This window comes from Diprion similis, chromosome 8, assembly GCF_021155765.1.
Source record: "Diprion similis isolate iyDipSimi1 chromosome 8, iyDipSimi1.1, whole genome shotgun sequence".
Lineage (NCBI taxonomy): Eukaryota > Metazoa > Arthropoda > Insecta > Hymenoptera > Diprionidae > Diprion > Diprion similis.
In genome coordinates this window covers 1708755-1732462 of record NC_060112.1, presented here as the reverse complement: position 1 = coordinate 1732462, position 23708 = coordinate 1708755, and the positions used below count along the sequence as shown (strand labels likewise).

The following is a 23708-nucleotide window of genomic DNA, read 5'->3' as shown; positions in this document are numbered from 1 at the left end:
TCACGAATCATTGACCTAGCAAGTCTCTAAATCAGCAACAATCTCGGTTCATCGTCATTCAAAATTATCCGTATAATATAATGTTGCTACTAAGGTATTTGAACACGTTTTCGGTCATACTAATTGCTCTGTTAATTTCTTTAAACATTTGTAAATCCTCGCAAATTATCGGCTGTGATCCTGACTTGTCAACGCCAACTACTGCCGATCAATCTTATGAAGAGTATCAACAAGAATTTGCGGATGAAATTGACGACGTAAATGACTACATGCAAATGGTGGCAGATCGGCTAACTAAAGACGTAAATGTTATTTATTGCCCGTGTACTTAGTTTTTGACACATCAAATTTGCACAATCGTTTACCATCATTTATTCAACTTCACTTTATTCGTTTCTTATCACTTATTGCAGGGTGTAGTTGTCGTTCGAGCTGTCAGGACCACATTTAATGTTCCGGGAACTGACGATGATTTGCTAACACCGGATAACTTAGATCAAGGAGCAAGTGACTGCGTATCCGACCAACTAAAATTCAAAAAAGTAAAATTTTCAATTCATTAATTCAACTTCTAAAATTGTCGATTTTTCATTACGGTTATTTGCCTATTCTGATATTTATCTCAACCAGTCATTTTTGTTTTTTATTCCATATTTTACTCAGGGTACGGCTAGCATGCAGACTACCGTGTCTCAGGATGCTGACGCCGAATTTGAAATAGATCCAACGATGACCGGAGTAATACCCTCCAGTTTTGTAGAAGAAAAATCTCCTTGGAAAACTGAAAACTTGCCACAGCACAATCCAAATGAAAAAGTTACTCCCTAGTCACCTGAGTGTATCTTATTCCTTTTTTTCTTAGCATCAATAAACGCAGCAGCCGTGAGGAATAGAAAAATGTAACCTCGCGATTCCTTTTGTTTTTTTTTTATTATTTATTAAATTTTCTCTTCTCAACTAATATACATTTTTGCGTCGATTACAGTAACACGACATCGCACCGTGTATCTTCTCTATCGGTTAATAACAGTATTCAGTAGTAATAATATGCAATAATAACGGTAACAATAGATTTGTACCCGGGAAAATAAGAGATGGTCTTTCTACCTCAAGATTAATTAGAAATAAAAATTCACGATACGTGACGGAGTATTATTTTTGTTTCACCATACAAAGTCTTTTCATTTTTACTTTTAAATCTATTTTATTTAAAACGGTTTTTCCTGACTACAAATCAATCGATTACAGCAATCGGCGAAGCTCACAATTTGAGCCCGTATGATACATTGTTTCTTTTGCTTTTTTTTTTAGTCGGGCGATGACAATGGAACGTTGAATGATTCCCTGCTGGGCGTTTTATTAAAGTTTAAAGGTTCAACTTTTAACTATTAGTTTATAGTTTATGATTTGGCGAGTGTTTCTGCCTTTGCGACAACCTCTTCAATTGGTCCAACCATATAGAAGGCAACCTCTGGGAGGTGGTCGTATTCTCCGGCCAAAATCTTCTGGAAACCCTTGATCGTTTCGGCCAAAGGTACGAGCTTTCCGGCGTGTCCAGTGAACACTTCAGCGACCTTAGGGGGGAAAAGAAATGTAAAATTGAAATATACACGCGTTACAATTAATTGCGTTACGCGAATAGTATTTAAAAGCACGTGTACGTTATACGTATAACGTTACACGGGATTGTAAAACCTCACCTGGAAGGGCTGAGAGAGGAATCTCTGAATTTTACGGGCTCTCGCGACAGTGAGTTTGTCCTCTTCCGACAACTCGTCCATACCCAAAATAGCAATAATATCCTGAAGGGACTTGTAGTCCTGAAGGATCTTCTGTACGTTACGAGCGATGTTGTAGTGCTCTGCTCCAATGATGTTGGGGTCCATGATACGAGAAGTGGAGTCGAGGGGATCGACGGCAGGATAGATACCTGTATTTGGCACGATATTCGATTAAACGAAACGAAACTTTGGCGCGGATTCATAATTCGAAACTCCATCACCGAGGTAAAAAAAATAAGAAAAACATGCTTACCCAGCTCGGCAATGGCACGGGAAAGCACAGTGGTGGCGTCCAAGTGAGCGAAGGTCGTGGCTGGCGCGGGATCGGTCAAATCGTCAGCTGGCACGTAAATAGCCTGGACAGAAGTGATGGATCCCTTCTTGGTGGTGGTGATACGCTCCTGCATGGTACCCATGTCTGTTGCCAATGTTGGCTGGTAACCTACGGCTGATGGAATTCGACCAAGAAGAGCAGACACCTGGAAGAGGAGAGAAAAGAAGTTGATGAAATTTGCTTGACCATTGATAAGATTTTATTCCCATTCTTAGTTCTGTTTTCTTGTTACCTCAGAACCGGCCTGGGTGAACCTGAAAATGTTGTCAATGAAGAGCAGCACGTCCTGACCTTCCTGGTCACGGAAATATTCGGCAACAGTCAAACCGGTGAGGGCAACTCGGGCACGAGCACCAGGGGGCTCGTTCATCTGTCCGTATACCAGCGCTACTTTGGAGGTCTTGTCCTTGAGCGAGATTACACCGGACTCAATCATCTCGTGGTAAAGATCGTTACCCTCTCGGGTACGCTCACCGACACCAGCAAACACGGAGTAACCACCATGGGCCTTGGCTACGTTGTTGATGAGCTCCATGATCAGTACAGTCTTGCCTACTCCGGCACCTCCGAAGAGACCTGAAATATTCGTGCATGAAGAATCCGGGCTTGCAAACTCACTCAAAATATCCGACGTTCTGATTTCAAACTATTCGAATTAGTGTTTGTATTACCAATTTTTCCTCCCTTAGCGTACGGGGCCAGAAGATCGACGACCTTGATACCGGTGACAAGAATTTCTTGCTCTACGGACATTTCTACGAACTCTGGAGCATCGGCGTGAATTGCTGCTCTCAGATCAGTCGGAATCGGACCACGCTCGTCGATCGGCTCACCGATTACGTTAATAATACGTCCCAGAGTTTCGGCACCCACTGGAATACGGATTGGGTATCCAGAGTCCTGGACTGCCTGTCCACGGACAAGACCTTCGGTACCTGTGAGAAGAAAAGGAACCAGTTGCTTTAGAAATTTTGCTAATCAGCAGATTTTACTATTTTAGAAATTATTTTAGCACAACCCGCTACAATTGAAAGTGCTTTAAGTACGGCTTATTTACCGTCCATGGCGATTGTGCGAACGGTATTCTCTCCCAAGTGCTGGGCAACCTCAAGGACTAGCCTGGGGGAACGGTTTTGTACTTCGAGGGCGTTGAGGATTGGTGGCAGGTTGTCCTCAAACTGTACGTCAACAACGGCACCAATGATGGCAACAACCTTGCCGGTTGATCCAGTGGCTGCCTTGGGGGATGCCGCAGCTTTTGCATATTGCCGGTCTGCAAAAATGGATTTCAAAAAAAATTAATGATCAATAACTTGTCCTGAATTTAAAAAAAAAAAGAATGTCTTTTATGTCAATCAACTAAAATCCCAGCATTATGTGAAAGGTAAACGAACTGATGCCAGATTATGACATAAGTAGATATGTATGGGCAGGTCTAAGATTCATTGACTGGTACTACTAGGTCTAGAGAAAATATGTGACTGACTGTGACTCCAGATTTGTGCAGTCTTAATTCAATATTTTTTTAATTCAATTTTAAATGCATTGGCTTCGCACTTTGTGTGTAAGCTAAGAGGAAAAATCCAAGTAACTAAAGCTTTTAATTATTACATAATATAGATTAAAAGAATATAGGAAATAAACGGGAGAAGATTTGCGCTAAATAAAACAGGAGAATTTCATCAATGTCGATGGAATTTGCGCGAAGTTGATAAAATCCTAGACTTCGGTTGATAGGAATTCTGGTACTTGGCAACAATCGGATTTCTGGTACCGTAAATGTGAATTCTGCGGTATCCTCTGCCGCCTTGCGAATCGGTCCCCAGTTCAACATGGCGTCGCAATATATACAAGTTGAATTTTAAACGGCAGAAGGAATTCGGTTCACGAGTTATTAAATCGTTTCAGAGGGAGCACATTCCTGACGGTAATAATTTTCAGTAAGCCTACGTAACGAAAAGTCTATAAGACTTCGGTGTGACCTCAATGGCTGCCCTCTTAGTTCGGCTCAGTGAAGCAGCCAGCCAGGCGAGCCGAGCGACAGACAGAATTGGTATTATATAATCGATATTTGAATTACTTTGCAAGGATTTACAGAGCGATCGTCAATGATTAGGACGAGACGATTGGATAGGGAAAGACAGCGGAAGGTTTGACGAAACAGTTGAGGTGATATCAGCTGGTCTTGTGATTCGAAAAGTATTTAAAAACCTACTCAATCCGTCGACCTGCAGAGGTAAAGACAGAGACACCGAAGTGGCGGGGACTGTTAGAAGCGTTAGGGTTTTTTGTCAGGGTTTTACTACTACTTGATTGAAACTTACTGTTTACTGAAACCGCCCCAGCGACTTTAGCAGCTTCGTTTTGCAGAAGGGCGGGTTTTACAACCCTCAGAGCCCCGGAGGCTGCCTTCGATACGGCACTCAACATCATGGCCGGTCAAGTGAGAAGGGAATACAACCGGAATGGGTTGTTTCCGTGTTCCGCAGTACCGTCGTCTATATCCAATCCTATGCGCAGATCCTAATTTATTCTTGTGCGCATACTGTTACGTCCGTCACTCTACTACGCTTGCGCGTTTCGATTTTCTAACCTTTTTTTTTAACCCCATTTATCAGCTACGCGTATAGATCGTTTTCATCGTGATGATTTTGAACCGTTTTGGCGCCCTCACAAAGATTACTGGTATAACTAATGGATGCGATGTTTTGAACAGTTATCTACGGTAACAGTCGGTATTCAACTTGTAGTCTAACATCTGTGAAACTACACAGTCTCTGGAGGTTTAAAATGTCATTAATTTTTCTTTTGAAATATAACGACCTTCGGACTCTAGTTTTATGTTTTTAATGCTAATTCTTGTCACATACGCTTTAGTTTCTATCGCAGTAATGAGAATATTATGATAGTAATTCATATCCCGTAATCCGTAAGTGGATTCATTTACATTACTAAAAACATATCCGGTTACAACGGTTACAACTGACAGTTGCTGCTTCCACAATGTACAGTTTACACATAGCAAGTGGTGTTAAGGAAGATTGTAGAAAATTGATAAACCAATTTGAAGAATGCGATACCGTGAGGTTTCAGGACTTTAGCAGTATTTGGCAATCCATGAAATTCTCCGCGATATTCACGTGAGTTTATATTACAACTATTTTCTTATTTTTGAATTCAGAACTGTTATCCCCATTCATTCATCTTCAAACCGACTCACTGCCGTTTTTTCAGGGGTCGTCAATCTTACGCGGAAATGCTAGAGTTCTGCGAAGAGGTCCTGCAGATCGCCAAAGTTTTCATGTTGCCACCGTATCGATTTAAGACTCAAATCGGTGGGTTGTATCTACTTTATGGATTGTACTACAAGCTACCCTGCAGGAAGATCAAAATAAGAGTGACTCTGTCAGAATGGAAAGAAATACTTGAGCTTCACAATTATATAAAAGAAGGCAATCACACCGATGCCAATTACATATTGTCCAAAATGATTTACGATGACGTGTTTTATCACTGCGCATTTCAACGAGAGGTGAGAGGAATATTTCAAACCTAAATAATCTCCTAGACACACTTATGATCTTTTTCATTGCTGATGACTTATTTTTCTTTTTTTTTTTTCCACAGTACGGCCTAGAGAAGTTTCTTCGTGTCAAAGAAGTACAGACTAATAATCAGTACTCACTTTTACCGATGGTCAGGGACATGGCAGAACCTGATCAGATACTGTCCAAGATAGAGACTCTTAGCAAAATTTATCACCAGGCCAAATGTGAGATTTCTAAAGGTAGTCAGCCGATACGAGCGTTGAACATGTACGACGCCAAAATCGCTGAGAAGTTGGTTAAGAAAATTAAAAACGCAGAATATACCAGGCAACATCCCATCAGTGACACGATTGACGAGGAAAAGATAGCGTGCAGCAGGAAGTCGCTGAAAAATACCTTGGAGAAGGTTTCTCAGGTGTAAGTTTATCATAATCTACATTTTGCATTTGTTGAAATTAACTTCAGTACAAGATGCTGGTAATTGTTCATTTCTGCTTCGCTAAATCCACATTTTAACCACGCTTATCATGAATATTCTGTCACGTGCTGCTGATTTTTTTATTCTGGATGGTATTGTTAGTCCAATTGGATTCCCCCACTTTTCGTTTGATCTGTGTTCAGTAGAGTGGAATGCTAGTATGCTTTTCTTTTTGTCGTAAACTGCGTAAGATATTTGCCAATGTTACATTGTAGGAAAAGTTTCCCAGACAAATCTCGAGCAAAAATTGGACATGGGTTTGACACTGATTCATCAGATGAGGAAGCGTTAGAAATGAACCAACTGGATAATTACAATCCTGATTTACCAGAGAGATTCGAAGAATCTTCAGATTCTGAATGAGTATGATTGGTCCAACAAATATCTGAACTGTTGAAGTAGCCCCACATTTGATAATTAAAGTTAGTATCTAACATTACATACCAACAAATTTGATGCGTTTCATTTTCTATATTTTTATTGAAAAGTGCACATTGGTGTAGAGAATATCGTTTACGTAAATATGAATCGTGCATTAAACAATTGGCTCCTTGAACAAATAAGCCTTAAAATTGTAATGTTCTGGAAATGAAAAAAAAAAAACACTGGGTTCTCCGCATGTGCGTACGGATCATAAGTGGCTATCAATTAAATTACTAAACTTATTATTCTGAAAAGAATTCAATTAAATTTCTAACTTAAAAAAAACGGCTGTTAAGACTCCGTATCTTTTTCGATCATAAACTTCTTCTAGATGTTGAACAATGCCTTAATTATATTTCAAGCGTAATCTTGTTGCCGATCGTGATTACTTTCCCGATACTTGAGGCGTCGTAACAATTCCCTTGCCGAAATTTCTTGGCACAATGAATATAATGTTTAAAGCAAATGCCGAGCCCCCTCTTTCTCACAAAACAAACCATGTAGAAAAATATTTTACCAATAGAAAGTAATAATCTCCAAATAAATTTTCATTCGGCTGAGCAGTGTGTGACCGAATTCATGATAATTAGTTTAGTAAACTTTCAATTGATTGTTGTCATCAAAACCGGCGCTATGACCAGCGTTTCGGACTATAAAACTTGTTCCGTCGTAATGCATGCGTCTTTCGCCCCTGCGGACAAACAAGTGCGAAGTTTGTCCCAAAGATGCCGTGCAGTGTAAAAAGGGAGTTGTAAGAGACGCTGTGCCGTTGCTTGGCGACGTACGGAGTTGATACTTGTTACTATTTCTTGCAATTCTGCGAACAAAAAAGAACAAGTGTATTATTAATTTATAATAATTGATTCATTTGATTTGACTTTGACTCAGAGCGCATGAAACATTCATTTATTGTTGATGAGTTTGTACCTAACAAGCCCGTCGGGAGTTTGGGAAACTCTGACGTTGTTTATTATCCAATTTTCAACACCTTCGTCAGTGAGCCAGTATTGAGCGGCGCTAAGGGCGGTTGCAGCTTCCTGGAGACAGGCTGGGCCGTGTCGAGATTCTGAGTAAAAGACGCTCAGAGAAAAGTCCTACGAGCAACGATAATAATAATAATAATAACAATTAAACAAAGACTCGGGCATAGGAAGATCAGGAATTCCCTTACCTGACTCATGTCGGAAAATGTGTCGGTAGTCGTTCTCGTTCCAGCGGTATCAACCAGGTAGAATAAAGCGCACTGTTCGGACGTGAAACTGACGCCCTTGTACCACATTTTGGCGTATCTAGTGTAAAAATTGTGCACACGCGAATTCACAACTGGCTTTAATCTCGGCTTTAATCTATAGTGTATTAAACTTACTTGTTGTTTCCATGGGTGTCGTGAGCCAGGATTTCAACCCGTGATCCGTACTGATAGATCCTTCCATTGGGGTGAAGAAGTGCTGCCGCAGCACCGGATCCACTCAGTGATAAAACAATATTATTCTAAGTAGGAAGGACAAAGGATTTGAGGAATGGCGAATTAGTCTAGAAGTAAGGAAAGCATAGTCTGAACAAATTCGACTTAGTTCCACCGTTCGAAATTGCCTGGTAATTTTTTCCCTTCACTTTTAAATGCGATACCTGCCTTGAAATTAATCACTCTGACCGCCCTGTCGATCGTCATGTCAACTCTGATCCTGTTGTGAAGTCTCAACGAAATTATTCCGTGAGGTGTTGCAATAGCTCCACCGGCTCCGGTGTCTGTCTCATGCTCCCGCCAATTTTCAGTGTAGACGCAGGCTTCCTCTGTTGCATAATAAGGCGTTGCTATTGGCTTTGGATTCCTCGGTTGTCGCCAGATTGCTGCTGACGACGAAAAAGCCCCACTTCCAGTCACACCTCCCCATTGATCCGACGGTGGTGTTTCAAAGTATTTTGAAAACTCGGTGTACCTCTGAAAATTGGTCAGTCAAGGGGTAATTGTTTTTGCAAAAAATGACCAATGTACAGAAACAATAAGCATAACTTGCCGATCGACCTTGACATTAGATTTGATATTACGTGCAGCAAGATCGGGGCTAAAGTCAACTTTTGATTCTCATTAGCTACGTTTAACTAAGTTTTAGTTTGACTTATGATTTTTGAATAAGCAGTGATACCAAGTGACCAAAGAATTAAAACTGTAATATCACTTACTTGGCATATACTTTGCCACGAATCATTTTTGCTTGCGGTAATTTATTTAAAAATTTTCAAGTTTAGTCGGATATCACCTGAAAGTTAGACTCGTCAGTTTGGGCGTGATAACTGTGAGCCGTGTAAAGCGACCTCGGTCTCATAGGAGGATTCGTGGTTCCGTGGTGAGTCTGCAGCTGAAGAGGTGCGGAACTCGGTGCCGTTGCCGAAACCGGCAGATTTTGAGTTCCCTCTTTTTGAATTTCCTTGTGAAAATCCACCATCGCGTTCGTTGTTACCGACTGTCGTTTCATGCAAATTATTCAAGATACGAATGATTTCGATATCAAGGATATAATTATCAAATAATAATAAAATATCGCATTTCGTCAGGACGAGACTTGTTTTTTCATTAATAATGATAATAAACGATCTTAACACACGTACTTTCGAGTCACCAGCTGTGTTTTGTGGCTTCAATTTCTTACGACGTGATTTTCGGGATTTTACGGTCGATTTTTCACCCGTGTTAATCAGGCGATCCACGTTTGCAAAACTATTTGGCAATTCTGGTTAAATTTTTCCTGATACCTATACACAGTTTCGGCAGTAGTGCCAGCTTCTTTGATCATAGGCACTTTCCTTTTTCCTCGAATAAATTATATAATGTATAATTTATCGTACGATGCAAAATTATAGACACATATTTGTAACGATCAAAATGTGCCCATTGCAGTATTGTCGCGGTATTTTATAAAGTAATTGATATCAGTTATTTATTGCCGTTATCAAAGTAGCGGAAGAAAAAGAGAGATCCCTGCCCGAAAACGCGTACGTACTTATTATGTACGCAAGTACAGGAATCGCGCTTGAAAATTGGCAAAAAGAAGGTGAAAGAAACGTGGAAAAATTGATAATTAACCAAACATTTCGAATCACCTTGGCAACGACTGTGGATCTCAAACCATTGTTTTTACTTCCTTTCTCTTTTTTTCTTATCTCTTTCTCAATAATCCAAAAAAAGAAAATTGAGTTTTTGATAGCCATAGTATTGCATAAGGCGTATCAAGGTTTGTTTTTTCACGTTTCTTTACCAAAATAAATAATTTTTTTTTTTTAAACCTCATAAAAATGCGGGTTGTATTTTAATTTTAAAGCAGAAATAAACAACAGGGAATATCTATTTCCGTACTCGCATAAACGACCTACTGAATCCATTATTATCTCATTACAGTTACATATCACGATTAGTATTTGTTGCGTATCAAGACAATTTAATTAGCATAATTAGTCTGTTCTTCAATTTTAAAACGATATATTATTATACGGCTGGGATTTCCTTGGACGGTATATCCCAATCTGTATCGAGCTGTCCGGAAAGGAAAGGAGTTCCACCTCGGCTATACAAAACCACGCTGAAGGAACTGCGACCCTAAATGATAAACTTAACATCGAGTAATAACTGAACCGTCGAAGTGTCGTACTGAACTTCCAGCGCGAGTTTTCCCTACTTCATTACCCCTGGGTTTTTACCAATTAACAATATTCAGTTAGCTGCCATATGTGGATGCTGGCCTGTTCGGACAGTAGGTAGGCGAAGGTCCGGAACGATCGCGTATTGTTTAAGCACAAGTCATACCTGCATGCTCCCACTTTCCTCTTATATATAAAATTTCCATTCCTACAACCAAGACTTTTGGTGCAAATTCTTGACCAATCCTGGATTCCCACCAATTACACTAATCAACCAATAGGAAAAATTGACGAATCAGTAAACTCATACACCCTCCACATTTTCTTAAAATTCCCTTACATTCCTTCATCTATTTCTTCAAAACAGTCAGTTCTCATCGTGGCATCAATCTACCAACAGTTCCTATCAAGAACTCAAGCCAATAACAACTACTTAACAATTTGAAATACCAACCAAATATTTGAACTTAACTAAATATCGAATTAACTAATTATCAATATATCTAATAAACATCTTATATCGAACGTGTAAATAAATAGTTAGATTCTAAAAACCTGACTTAGCAATTGATCTTCAATTAAACACCCTCACTCCACTAAACTGTCGTGCAGGATACAACAGTATTACAAAAAGAAGGTCGAATCATTACGATAGATATGTATAACAAGCGTCAATTGGATAAGGAAAAATTCTAGAACGACCTACGGATGAAAGGCGGTGAACGGGAGGAGATAGAATCATGGAAAATCAAAAATAGTCTAGGACAGAAGTAAAATATACGGCCTTGAAAAATCACGCTTCTTGCTTCTAGCTCCTTCACGTGAAATATGTAAGGACACAGAGATATTGCATAATTGCGATGCGAGCTTCACTGTGCGATCTCATAATCATCCATCTGTTGTACATATGGGTACATACGTATATACGCATGATTATGTTTTTTTGTTATTATAATTATCGCAAACTAACAATATCTCTCAACTTATGGCAGTTTATTAGATTGTTTATAAGGCTACGTATATCACATGGTTGGTGGCAATTTATCCGCCCTTTGATAAAACTTTATAAGGGGGGGATTTGCAGGAGGGGGGAAATCGCGAGTTATAATTTACCGCTTGTCTCTATCGGTTTGCGGATCCAGTTGCTCAGCGGCATGCTTGAGCCACGGCGGCAGTGATAATCATTTTTAACAATCGGTAGCATATGTATGTACATACGTATTCGAGCTGTTTCATAAACTCGTTACTAATCGTTTTATACATTAAAATAAAGATACATTGAAAGAATAAATAAATGGAAAAAAAAAATTAACCGGGAAACGGAATAATTCTAACATAAAGGGTAAAAAAGAAAAAAATATGGCAAATTTTTACAGCTTCAGGACGAGACCCCTCCCGATTATTTTAGCACTGGTTTTCGTTACCTTAGCGATCGGTAAGTAGACGTGGTATACAAAATTAAACTTACATTGAATACATACCCAGATTAAACACCGTCCATCGTTAATTACAATCGAAAATTATTCAACTATTCTTCTATGTTAAGTCGATTTCAAAATCAATTTCAATCGTACAATAATTTTCAAATTTTATACTTATACACATCGATGAATACAAACCGCATTTTAATATATCGTCATTGTTATTTCGACTGAAATCTCCTGAATCACGATCGCGATAAGGATAACAATATAATGAATAATTATAATTAAATGGCAATATCGATCACGAACATTAACACTAATCGAAGTCCAATTATAGTATAGTGTTGTAATATTTCTATTCCCTGTACATTATCTATTCTTCTTCTACTTTTATTGAAATAATTTTAATCAATAATTTTTGACTATTCAGTAAAAATTTGTCGCCCTTTCAGCCGGTCAATCTAGCGATTCATCTTTGCGGCGAATCAAAAATAGCGACGAAGATATCGATAACGATGGAGGCAGAAGTGAGACTCTTCGCCTGGTTACCGCCGTGAGTTTTGCGAATATATTTACACCTATATTAAGTTCACACTCTTACGAGCTCGGTATCGAAAGTACATATCTTCAATCAACGTAGATTAGCTATTTTTTCCTTTTACCCGTTCATTTCCATTTATAATTTTTTCACAAAATCGCTATAACTACTGTATGTGCAGACTTTGCAGTACACATGTATTTGCGTATTTGAATACCTGTTTTTCGCAACCGCGCAGTTTTTTTTTATTTTTATTTTTGAATTTAATTGCTACTCTTAACGCTGGCTGATGCCTACTACATCAAACTAAAAATAGTCTCCTTCAAGACCGTGAGATCATTCTCTAGATTTATTAATAGTGGTAATAAAATTCAAAATACCGTGATAATAACAATGATGATAGTAAATTCAAATCGCACTTTGTTAATATCACCGGTTTTGTAATTCTTCAACAGCTTGTTGTATTATTCAAATTAGTTTCTCTTCTCAGATATTTGCAATATCTAGACAGATTAGTATATATAAGTATACTAGTATAAATTTTAAATACTAGTCGTATATAAAATTTCGAATAGTTCTGATTATAATTCTTACAATTCTTTATTATCATAGCCAACTTCTCGGAGAAATGACGAAAAGAAGAGCAACAAGTAAAAGCACAGAAAATCGAGATAAAAAACGAAGATAAATCTGAAGGACAATGACAGATATAATTTCATGGTTTCTTTCCCGTCTAAGTAGCATCGCTTTTAGAATCATGTTTATATATCTCAATTATATGTGTGTATCTATAACGATAATAATCGGGCTTACCTTCATTATTTATTACACGTTGCAATGGTTTCAGTACGGTGGTACGCCAGCGCAATATGAAATTGACGCTTAGAGATATATCTGTGTGAATATTAATCGTACTTTTGACAGTTAATGCAAATTCAGGAATCGAATTATTTGGGAATGAAGTAATTTTTCACAGTATACTACAAATTATTCAAGCATTATTTATCTCTCAGTATTGAATTGCATCTGATGACTGTATTTGTTTGACACAGGTCTTTCGACATGCTGAACGTACACCTGCAGACACTTACCCAAATGATCCTCACATAAATGATACCTTGGCACCTTACGGTTGGGGGCAATTAACAAATGTGAGTACATATTCTATTCAGTTATCATTATTTGAATTTTGATTAGGCGGCAGTTTGTAACGTTATTGTAGCAATACATCTTCGGAAAAAGTCGTTATTTTGCAAATTTAGGATTACTTGAAACTGGGCAACCCGTCAATACAGCATCAATAAACTCAGATTTTGTAAACTCAACTTCTTCAGGTATTCTAAAGGTGCAAAATAGTAACTTTTGTCTTAATGTTTCGATACGTTAATGTTACTAACTTCAGCCTTGTGAATTTTGAACGTATTATTTCGCTCAACAAAAGCTACAGTTGTGCAGAATTGAGGTCAATTTTGTTTACTGCGTAACATTTTGACTTCTTTTGATTATAATCTACTGTACAAACTAGAATTATGTAAAGACAGGTCATCACCATGACCTCATTTGCAGTTACTTTTTTTTTCCAATGTCTAATCTTACGACGCTGTGATTTATCTTTATAGACCTATTATAAGCCATCTTCTATTTCCCGGGCAATATAAATAAAGAAAAACACAAAAAAAACTGTTTCGGTTCAATTTATTCAGTGCTATGTATTTATTATTAATAATCATGAGATCATAATTTGTCCACCACCGGCCTTCTTATTCATCTATCGCTCATTCTATTTGTAATTTGTAATACAGATTGCATCATTAATACTGATTGCGATATTAATTGTAGCCAGGAAAACTCCAAGCTTATAACGAGGGATTGTGGCTTCGCAAAAGATATCATAAATTCCTTGGCGGCATATTTAGCCCTGATATATTCTACCTCCAAACAACTGGTGTTGATCGTGCCAAAATGTCTGGTCTTCTGACCGCCGCTGGTTTGTGGAAACCTGAAGGACCTCAAATATGGAAATCGAATCTCTTATGGCAACCTGTCCCTCTTCATTATCAGCCAGTCACTGAAGACACGGTGAAAATTTTTTTACTGCCAATAAGTAAATTATGATGAATATGGTTTACAATTATTTTATATATCGCATGCCAAATGCCAAAAGAGTATATTATAGCAATTAGATAGGGTTTTGTGCCAAAAGAGCATGTAAAAAAGATTATTTTTGTCATTCAACTTAGAATTGCTGAAAACGTAAAGATCAGTAAAAAAAATTTTTTGATGTACTATCACCAAAAGGGCGTAAAAAAAAATTCAAGTTTCGCTTTGAAACAAAAAAAAAACTGATTTAACTTTTTTCCCAACAATTGTTTTTTTGTTCATTTTTTGGTTTTGCAAAGCTAAAAGGGCGCATAATTTTATATACGCCCATTTGGCATTTGGCCCGTGATATTTTTGGTTGATTTTTCATCCATTTAGTTTCTTTTTTAACGTTTTATTTTTCATAAACTTTTCCAGCTTCTGTTGGTTAGAACTAGCTGTCCTGCTTATTATCACGAACTGGAGACTGTGAAAAATGGCACTGAATTCCAAAGTGTACTTAACGCCAACAAAGATCTTTTCGAACAGCTGACCAACTTGACAGGCATGACAATAGCCAATCCTGACGATGTCATGTCTCTCTATGGCACCTTGAGAGCAGAGGTTTCTATTCTTTTATCTACTATTTCTGTTTATTTCTATTGCTTCTAATGTTCGACTTATCATTCAATTAATTCCATTATAAGAATAACGATAAATATCGCAAAAGCATATTCCTTGGCAATAACGCCACTTTCTAACGTTTTTCACGTCCATATATTCTTGCACACGAATTGGATTGAAAAAAAAACAGTAAGCAATTCGTGTTGTATTCAATTTCTCTGCGCAAGGATTGATGCTGTTGATTATCAGTCTCTCCCCTTGAGACACCAAATCTCAACAAATGAAAGAATGAAGCAGTAGCAACAGTCATAAGAGCGGTCCAATATCCATCCATTACATCCATCGCCCATCGCATTGTGAGTAGCTTTTTGTTAATCTGAAGAGATTGATAATGAAAGGTGAAGAAAAATATAATGAAAGATAGGGTTGGATACGCGAGACCGGGTCGAAAGATTTCATCAAACGAATCATTGAATAGCAACAATCATGCAATCCCTAAGTTCTTGTGCGACTAACATGATTGTGGCATAATATTTGATCCATCAACCAACACAAATTGAATCGAAATCTGGATATCAATAACTTCCTTCTTACTGTTTTCAGGCGGATCTTGGTTTAGAACTACCTGAATGGACAAAAGAGTATTTCCCGGATCGCCTTCTTCCGTTAACATTGTACAGCTACCTGCCGCTGGTTCAAAATGATCTGCTGCGCAGATTGAAGGGTGGCCCTTTTGTTAAAAAGATAGTAAACGATATGAAATCGAAAGTGAACGGCACCGAAAAGCAAAAGTTTTTCATGTACACCGGACATGATAGTACCATTACAAATTTATTGGGCACCTTGAAAGTCTGGGAACCACAGATGCCGGAGTACAGCATAATGACCTTGATTGAACTCCACGAGGATCAAGGAGATTGGAACGTTCAGGTATATTTTATTTTTCGTTTTATTTTCAATTCACAAAATGAAAATAAAAAAATTGAAAATAGCATGTCGTGAGAGATACGAAATTTTATTCAATCTGTACAGATTTTTTTGAGAAATACCACACGAAGAATGCCTTATCCACTTACGATTCCCGGATGCACGACTGCGTGTCCATTAGATCAGTTTGTTCAATTGTTGACACCTGTTATACCGATTGATTGGGATGTTGAGTGCCGATTCGACGACCCGAACTACGTTGCACCTACTCCTCTCCCGCCATAAAGAAAAAATCACAGAACTGGACGTTGACAATTCCACATTGGACACAACGTTGTAACCTTGTGCTCGATTTTCAACATTCGACATGTGGGTCAATGTGAAGAATAGTTAGTCGTCATGGTGTCGTGTACTTTACAATCTCACGCTCTTACTTCTGTATGTACATTGGACATTGGAGGTTGAATCTATATAAGTCAAAATATAATTTATTTTTCTGTGCTGTTTACAGATCTATTGTAATTTGTATGATAAAAGAATTACATAGAACATTCAAGTTCTTTCGTGAAGCATTTGATGAATTTTACAGATTGCAACGTATTTAACCTCCAGTACGAAAAATAGCGATTCCAAATTGGTACTCAACTTGAACTATTTATTTCGCTCCTGTATAACTTTGTTTTTATCAATTTAATTTTGCTTTTTACTCTCGTGTACTACGTATTTTGAATTTCAGAAATGTGAAATAGTAATAAAACGATTGCGAAAATTGTAATGAAGATACGTTTTTTTGAAGTGCCTATTTTTACGCATTTATTATCGTATAACTCAAGAGCACCTTATAATTTTTGCCAATTGTGAACGCATAGCATATAAATGCCACATGCCAGACAACCGGTTTCAAAAAGAATGAAGAGCATTCATTTAAACTAATTATACTATATTCATCGATAATGCGCAAAACCGTTTTCTCTCAGAATAAAAATGGAACATCACAGGCGCTAATTAATGCTAGTATTTTGCAAAATCATTACAAAAATGCAAAAATTGAATACCGTTGAGCTCAAGAGTTTGCTAGTCCAATGACTTTGTGTCTCAGAATCGCAGTGCAGGAGTGGTTCCTGACTAATTGAACCCCAAGAAATTGAGTTAAGGCTTTTGAAACATAGTCAGATCAACAGCTGAGAAATTACAAAGGAAAACGTTTGTTTTTCAGCTGCATCTTCTGATCCGCTGTTTGCAGTCACTTTAGACTATGCGGAATTGATCCCTCTTACAAAAGTACACTGACGTTACGTCTCAATGGATTATATTTAGCATTTTTAAAATAGATCAAAAGAAATGGCTTGTAGAATTATAAACACCTTTCTTTTTTTCGAGCCTAAAACTTTCGAGGAAATATGTAGAAATTTTTCTTTTTCAGGATATAACTTTTGATCTGCTGTTCTCAGCTATCAAAGCGCTGAAATATGTGGTTTTACAGTAGAGATATAATAACTAGTTATTGTCGAAAAGTAAAGAAAATTTATGAGAAATATACATAAGTAAGGAATCAAATTTTAGGAGATCGTATTCTAATAACATTCTATTACTCATCACCACGAATTGCTCTGTATTTTGCTAGCTCATTAGGAAAAACACAAGTCAACTCCAGCAGCATGTTGGCCTTGAATTTTCTGTAAGCATCAATCTTTCCCTTGACCTGTTCATTCTTTGTAAGCGCCTTCTCAATGCAGTCTTTTGTGTAGAGTTGAGGGTTCCGTCCCTGGTCTATGTAGCTATTGAATAAGAAATAAATGTTTGTAAGTGGGTTCGTAGAATACATACATGTGGAAAGAATGTTGCCATAAAGTCCCCCTCATAAACTTGAATTCTTTCAAGTCTTGGGTCAGTACTCACTCAAAGACTTCTAGTGGAACGTGAACATCTTGGACCTGCGATTTCAACTTGTCCACTTCTTGAAGTCCATTCACGAGACCTTGTCTGCAATAGCATGGAGCCAGCAGATTGTTATTTGGACACAAAATACCAAAAACATCGTTACGAACTTCGTGAAGACAATTTTCGTCATTGCTCGAAATAGATTAAAAAATTATGAAACAGACGATGAACGGATAAATGTCAAAATCAGACATCTGAGAGAGACAAACAAATGTTTTTAGAAGTCGAGAGTTGTCAAACACATGTCAACGGCACTTAAAAGGTTATCGTAAGTCGATCCCGTTTGAGGCGTCTCAATAAAACACGGATAGCGACATTTCATACTCACATCTTTTGATTGAGCACGTTTTGCCCTTGCGGTTGAAAATCGCTCACTATAATACGGATCTGGCGCACATTTTCGATGAAAACCTCGAGCTGGGTTTCCAGGTTCTCCAGTGGCGACGCCATTTTGCTAGCCTCTGTTGTCGAGTCGTCTGCTAGCGGACTCAACTTTACATCTCGAAATCGATGATCGATCACAATGTCGACAGGTTATTTCACAGACTTCTAGGTTATTTTGATAAATTTACCTGTTCCCCTTTTCCTAAGTCGGTATAAATCTACCATACAGTGGCGCCCTCTGAGTTACGCAACTTAAGTCGGTAAACGGTCGGTACAATAGCGACTGCAATGTCAGATATTATTGTGACTATCGTTCATTTCAAATTTTCGTGTATCTTCCACAATAGCGCAAATTCATTTGAGGCAATTCACGTATAAGTCCAAGATACGATGATAAGAAAATTACTCATGTCTGTCCGCTTTATTATCACCTGAAGCTGTCTCCGTGTTCACAATTAAAAATAAGTCGATACTATTTTACCCGGAATCTTAGCACATTTCCCGTAGCATTGTGTAATAATTTCAATGCTTGAATTTTACCTGTGGGACAGTAAACGATATTATCATCAAGAAAATTTTTGTAACCAGAATCCCCATATACTGACTGGTATAAATTTGCGGACACCTTTTGAATTTTGACAACATTTTTTGAAAACATAAAATTTATCCAAAGACATCAAAATATTCACAAAAAATCATAGGCATTACTTTTTTTCGAGCAAAACATTTTTCGTCTTGGCAGTGATTTGTGCAATCCTTTCAAAAATCTTTCGTTTTTTGTCTGTCACTCTTCATATCCGTTGCGAAATCGCTCAAGAGTCATGATTTACTTAAAGGCATTTACAGGATCAAAGCTTCGGGGATCAATGGATTCAATATATTATTCAGTAATATTACGAATGTGAACTTATTTGTGGACAGGGGTATACACGCCGTCAATCCGGCTTTAGGAGCTTACATGAAGTAAAATTCATGGGAGCTTATATCCCCGACGGATGTGTTTTCATAATCGCTCTAGTTAGGGGGGTTGACCCCTCACTTTCGGAGGATGAAATATTAGTCTTTGTAACTCTGAATTCTCGGGTTTTACTCCAATCTATTCTGATGGATCTAAAACCCTTTCACCAATAAAAGTTTCGTTGAACGACAACTTTTCGATCTTCACAACCGAGACTTTGGGTATATCCAAATCCCTAGACTTGGCCTTACACGAGGTGTACCAGAAAACGCTAATTTTAACCGACTCGCTGAGTGTACTCACAGCCCTTGAGCATCCTCTAACAAAAAAAAAATAAAATAAAAATATCAAGGTACTGCTCTCCAGCAGCTAGTTTTTCCAGCCGCCCGTGGTTCAGTGGCCTATGGCTCGGTAGAAAAAAGATCGCTCAACCGCATCAAATCTAACCACATTAGATCCATGAGCACCTGGCCAGGATGGGCCTGGTCCCTCCTTATTCGTTGCTCGCAGCGTATTGGGACTGAGCGCAATCGCTTTCTCTTGCAAATTTACGTCGGAATGTTGCATGAAAGAATTGTTTGCAGCATTTTTTAAAGTCGTCGAAATTTTCATAAAAAATCCAAAGCCTTTCTTTTGATGTCTCTAAACCTGGGCCGACCACATCACTTATTTGAAATGAGACCAAAACTGTAATTTGGTGCTATTTGGGTGCTAATTTTGTGCCAAAACCCCGATTTTGGTGCTCCAATCCCTTCAGAGATATGTGTGGTCAACCTAGGTTTACAAAAAACTGGACCGACCACAAAGATTTTACAGTGAAGGAATCCAGGTATCGCAATGAAACAAGAACCAAAATTTGGTGCTGATTTGGTGCTTTTTTTGTACTCTAACTCCAATTTCAGTGCTCCAACCCCTTCCGAGATATCCGTGGTTAACCTAGCCTTATGTAAAGCTGCGGACCGACCACAACATGTTTTCCCGAATGCGATTAGATATCGGAACGGGGATGCGATAGAAATCTGGTGCTTTTTTGGTGCTTTAAGAATACATAAGCGTGAATTGGAACCGCGACAAAATATGTCCGGTTTGGAACTGTCATCTATTTGAATGCTAGGGGACGGAACTATCAGAGAATTGTGGAGAAATGGCAAAAAACGCGGATTTACTGCTAGCACCCGAACTTTTCTGAAATACGGTGCTGGTTTTTAATTTTTAAGAATCGCAAAAAAATATTTTCGGACCGGAACTATCGTTCAAATTCAGTTAGAACTATAGAACTTTTCAAGAATTTTTGATTTGTATTTTCGAAAATTGATTTTTTATGAATTTCGACGGTATTTGCTATTATAGGGCATTCGAGTTTGAGAATATGTAGTCCCGACAAAGTTGACACCATTTCACTAGGAATTTCGCCAATTTTCCGATAACCCCTAATAATAATATTACCCAGAGGATACAATTTTGTAATAATTTCAATGCCTGAATTTTGCCTGTGGAATAGTGAACTATTATCATCAAGAAACTTTTTGTAACAGGAATCCCCTACTGACTACTAATTTGCGGAGGCCTCGTCAACTTTGACGATACTTTTTAGTCGGAATTATAGGAAACGCTAGTAACTTTGTGACGTTATTCGTGACAAAAATGTTAGCTTTTCCCATTTTTACCATGAAATATCGTCAAAGCGCACGAACTATCCACAAATTACCATTCAATACGGAAGTTTTTGTTACAAAAAGTTTCTGCGTACAGCAATAATAATATAATTAGGATGTTCGTCGTTAACGACGAAAGTTGAAAGTTTACCGAATGTTAAATTTTCATATTGAAAAGGTCCTATTTAGAAATTAATATTATTATGAATAAACGTCAATAAAAACCATTCATTGACTAATTCGGCAGACAATTACTAGGTAAATGTTGAAAGTCCGAAATATGGAAGTTACAGTATCAATCCAATTGTTGGAACATGTAATCCAAGTATACACAGACAAAAAGTCAAATTGATAAATAGTATACAAATAAGGTTTCGCATAAGGATGTAAAGTAAATCAAAATTGAACGGACTTCAATGCACGTCAATCCCTCGTTCTACCCATGAAACTGTTTTGAGAAGTGTGAGATACTTGGGCTAGTTTCTGTTTTTCCTTCATCTTTAAGCGCCCATTGCGAAAAGCAACAGATATTTTAATCGGAGAGCAGAGAAGAATCACAGGGAGTTTGGAATTACTTCTTCGGGCCTAATTAATATTTCTTGTTCATAAAGATGGATGCAAGAAATACTTTCAATGATACAACTAGGTTAGAAGTAACAACCTTTGGAGTTTCTATAAAATCTCCGTTTATGTCACCAAAGAAACACAGATATGATTACAGAATTACGGAATATTTAATATTATAGAATTCAGGGCTTTTATAAATTAAAAAGAAATACAATTGAATCCTCAATTTCCTTTTTTATTGAATGTGATTTGATAGGAACGGTTGTAAGATCTTTCGGGAATTTCAGTAGTGTTCTACTTCCAACAATCCATTGATCTTTTTTGACAAAAGATTCCGACGTTACCATGTCACCGCCAATAGGTTGAAAACTTTCATTAATTTTTTTTAAATTTGTGACATCGCCACTCATTGGAGACCAACGTGGAAAATTCATAGAAATCAAAGCCTTGTTCTAGAAATTATTTATTGTTGAGCTGATGCGGTTCAAAATTTTGAACAACTTCAAAACTTTCGTCGAAAACCAAGTCACCGGAAGTTTAAAATGAAGCTATCAGACGAAGCTGAAAATTTGAAAGAACGAAATAAAAATTAACACTATTTAGTTCATTAAAATTTTGTTAATAAGTACTGCACATATGAAATACTTGTCCCCTTCGGAAGATATGTTCATATTGAGTAAAGGAGGAACGCTGAAGTGCAAGAATGACGAAAATGGAACCAGAAATAAGGTATTTAACCTTCATACAAAAGCAATCGAATATATGTATGTACATACATACTGTTGCTGTGTGTACATTCGAGGTTTTGAATTAAAAAATGTAGAGTAATTATAATTGTACAAACTTGCTCATTGAAGAATAAGAAATAATTCTGAATTAAATTTTTCTAACTATCAAAATGAATAACTGATTCTTTATTCAATGTTTCGAATCAAGAGAATAAAAACAAATTCCCATTTGAATTATTCGAATTTAAAAACGAAACTTGTTCTGAAAATGGGAAATAATTCCCACTTCGATTTCTTGGAGTACAAAAAAAGAATCACTTATCAAATTTTTTACCTGTCATCGCTGATCTGTACTCACTATATGTAAAAAAGATTTTGGGCTTGTCAAATTTACAAATTTATAAATGAATATGTGAACAAATAAATAGATTCCTAATTCGAATTGTGTTTTCGGGCGTTGAACTAGTTCCGACGAGCGGCTGTCGAACTCACAAGTTGAACTATAAGCCTTGACTGGACGAACGTCGTCTACGAGTAATTACACGTTACACTTTTGCATTTCTTTTTGTCTGTCACTTTGATTCTATTCGTCAACTTGTTAAATTGTTACACGCAGACACCCAACACTTACACTAGAATTAAGGCATATTAAATACTGTACTGGAATGAGTCTGAAACTGTGTGGCTATGATTATTTGATGTTCTTTCCTACCTCTGTAGAAATTCTGTGTAGATTGGATGTATTTCAGACGTTACTCTTGATCCGTTATTCTCAGCGATTCCAGACTATGTGCAATCGATTCCTCTCGCAAAATTACGTCGATGTTGTACATCAAAGAATTAATTTACCTATTCTTTAAAATCGGCCACATTTCAGCTGGGAAGATTGAAAACTTTAGCCCTCCTTTTTCTTAGAACGGAGAACTTTTCGTTTCAGAATCGAACGACCCTTTCTAGACTAATTGAACCCCAAGGCTTACAAAACAGGTATTTGGAGCATCGTGGGACCAGCCCCGTGAAAAATGCGAATAAAATATGCAGAAAATTGAGATGTAATACCCATTTTATTCCAGCCATTCTAAGTTACATAATATTGTAGGTAATAATAAGATATCATACATATCGTATCCGTCAGAGCTGCGTGGCACCTGTATGCAGGCTACGACTTGAACTGAGCCCACACATCACAATAATAACTATCGGATACACCATTTTTCATATTCTGCTTGATGCACTGTATATGGCAGTCGTTTTTTTAGGACAGTAGTCAGACATCTTACATAATGTTCGTTTATTGTATTACATTTTTTGTGGCTTGAACTCCAATACTATTGGAAAAATAATAGTAATTATATAAATTAGTATAATATTCTTAAAATAGTTCATAGAATACATCGGTAATAGTGCAAAGTATTAGTATAACATATTATAACCACACTATTCGGAAAATGGGTGAAGTAGTATACACTGACACTTGAACACTGGTACTAGAAGTAAGGCATACTGAATAACCTGGGACTGAATACTTGTACGTATGAGATCCTGATTTTTCTCTTCCGTTTTTCGGAATACCCGTTGCAAATTTGACGTTTTACAAGCCTGAGTTTTAATTCGTTGCTCGCAGCATATCGAAACTGCGTGCAGTCAATTTCGTTCGCAGAATTACCTCGATGTAGTGCGTCA

General features: G+C 37.4%; 5 protein-coding genes across 6 annotated transcripts; 2 read left to right on the top strand and 3 right to left on the bottom strand.

Moving 5' to 3' along the window:
• The first annotated feature begins 6 nt into the window (after positions 1-6).
• Positions 7-828, top strand: LOC124408434. Its single transcript, XM_046885321.1, has 3 exons — positions 7-302; positions 414-542; positions 664-828. The coding sequence occupies exons 1-3, from the start codon at positions 81-83 to the stop codon at positions 826-828; spliced, it is 516 nt and encodes a 171-aa protein (XP_046741277.1). The 5' UTR covers positions 7-80.
• A 356-nt stretch (positions 829-1184) lies between these two features.
• LOC124409525 (ATP synthase subunit beta, mitochondrial) lies at positions 1185-4597 on the bottom strand. Its single transcript, XM_046887202.1, has 7 exons — positions 4440-4597; positions 3173-3388; positions 2787-3050; positions 2348-2691; positions 2035-2260; positions 1701-1930; positions 1185-1574 (listed from the first exon to the last, which is right to left on the bottom strand). Exons 1-7 carry the CDS (start codon positions 4546-4548, stop codon positions 1401-1403), a joined length of 1563 nt encoding a protein of 520 aa, XP_046743158.1. The 5' UTR covers positions 4549-4597; the 3' UTR covers positions 1185-1400.
• Positions 4598-4973: 376 nt separating this feature from the next.
• LOC124409517 (prostatic acid phosphatase-like) lies at positions 4974-16160 on the top strand. Its single transcript, XM_046887183.1, has 10 exons — positions 4974-5255; positions 5350-5647; positions 5743-6080; positions 11577-11635; positions 12077-12177; positions 13215-13313; positions 14002-14241; positions 14680-14865; positions 15469-15795; positions 15898-16160. Exons 1-10 carry the CDS (start codon positions 5119-5121, stop codon positions 16075-16077), a joined length of 1965 nt encoding a protein of 654 aa, XP_046743139.1. The 5' UTR covers positions 4974-5118; the 3' UTR covers positions 16078-16160.
• LOC124409552 lies at positions 6127-11855 on the bottom strand. Of its 2 annotated transcripts, none has more exons than XM_046887241.1 (4): positions 11669-11855; positions 7736-7853; positions 7492-7658; positions 6127-7381 (listed from the first exon to the last, which is right to left on the bottom strand). In XM_046887241.1, the coding sequence occupies exons 1-4, from the start codon at positions 11677-11679 to the stop codon at positions 7156-7158; spliced, it is 522 nt and encodes a 173-aa protein (XP_046743197.1). In that variant the 5' UTR covers positions 11680-11855; the 3' UTR covers positions 6127-7155. The 2 variants fall into 2 exon arrangements, with proteins under 2 accessions (XP_046743197.1, XP_046743198.1); XM_046887242.1 differs by lacking the exon at positions 11669-11855 and adding an exon at positions 7931-8138.
• Positions 16161-17220: 1060 nt separating the features above from the next.
• Positions 17221-18215, bottom strand: LOC124409559 (mediator of RNA polymerase II transcription subunit 10). The gene is made up of 3 exons (XM_046887253.1): positions 18062-18215; positions 17692-17775; positions 17221-17570 (listed from the first exon to the last, which is right to left on the bottom strand). Exons 1-3 carry the CDS (start codon positions 18181-18183, stop codon positions 17381-17383), a joined length of 396 nt encoding a protein of 131 aa, XP_046743209.1. The 5' UTR covers positions 18184-18215; the 3' UTR covers positions 17221-17380.
• Positions 18216-23708: the final 5493 nt, after the last annotated feature.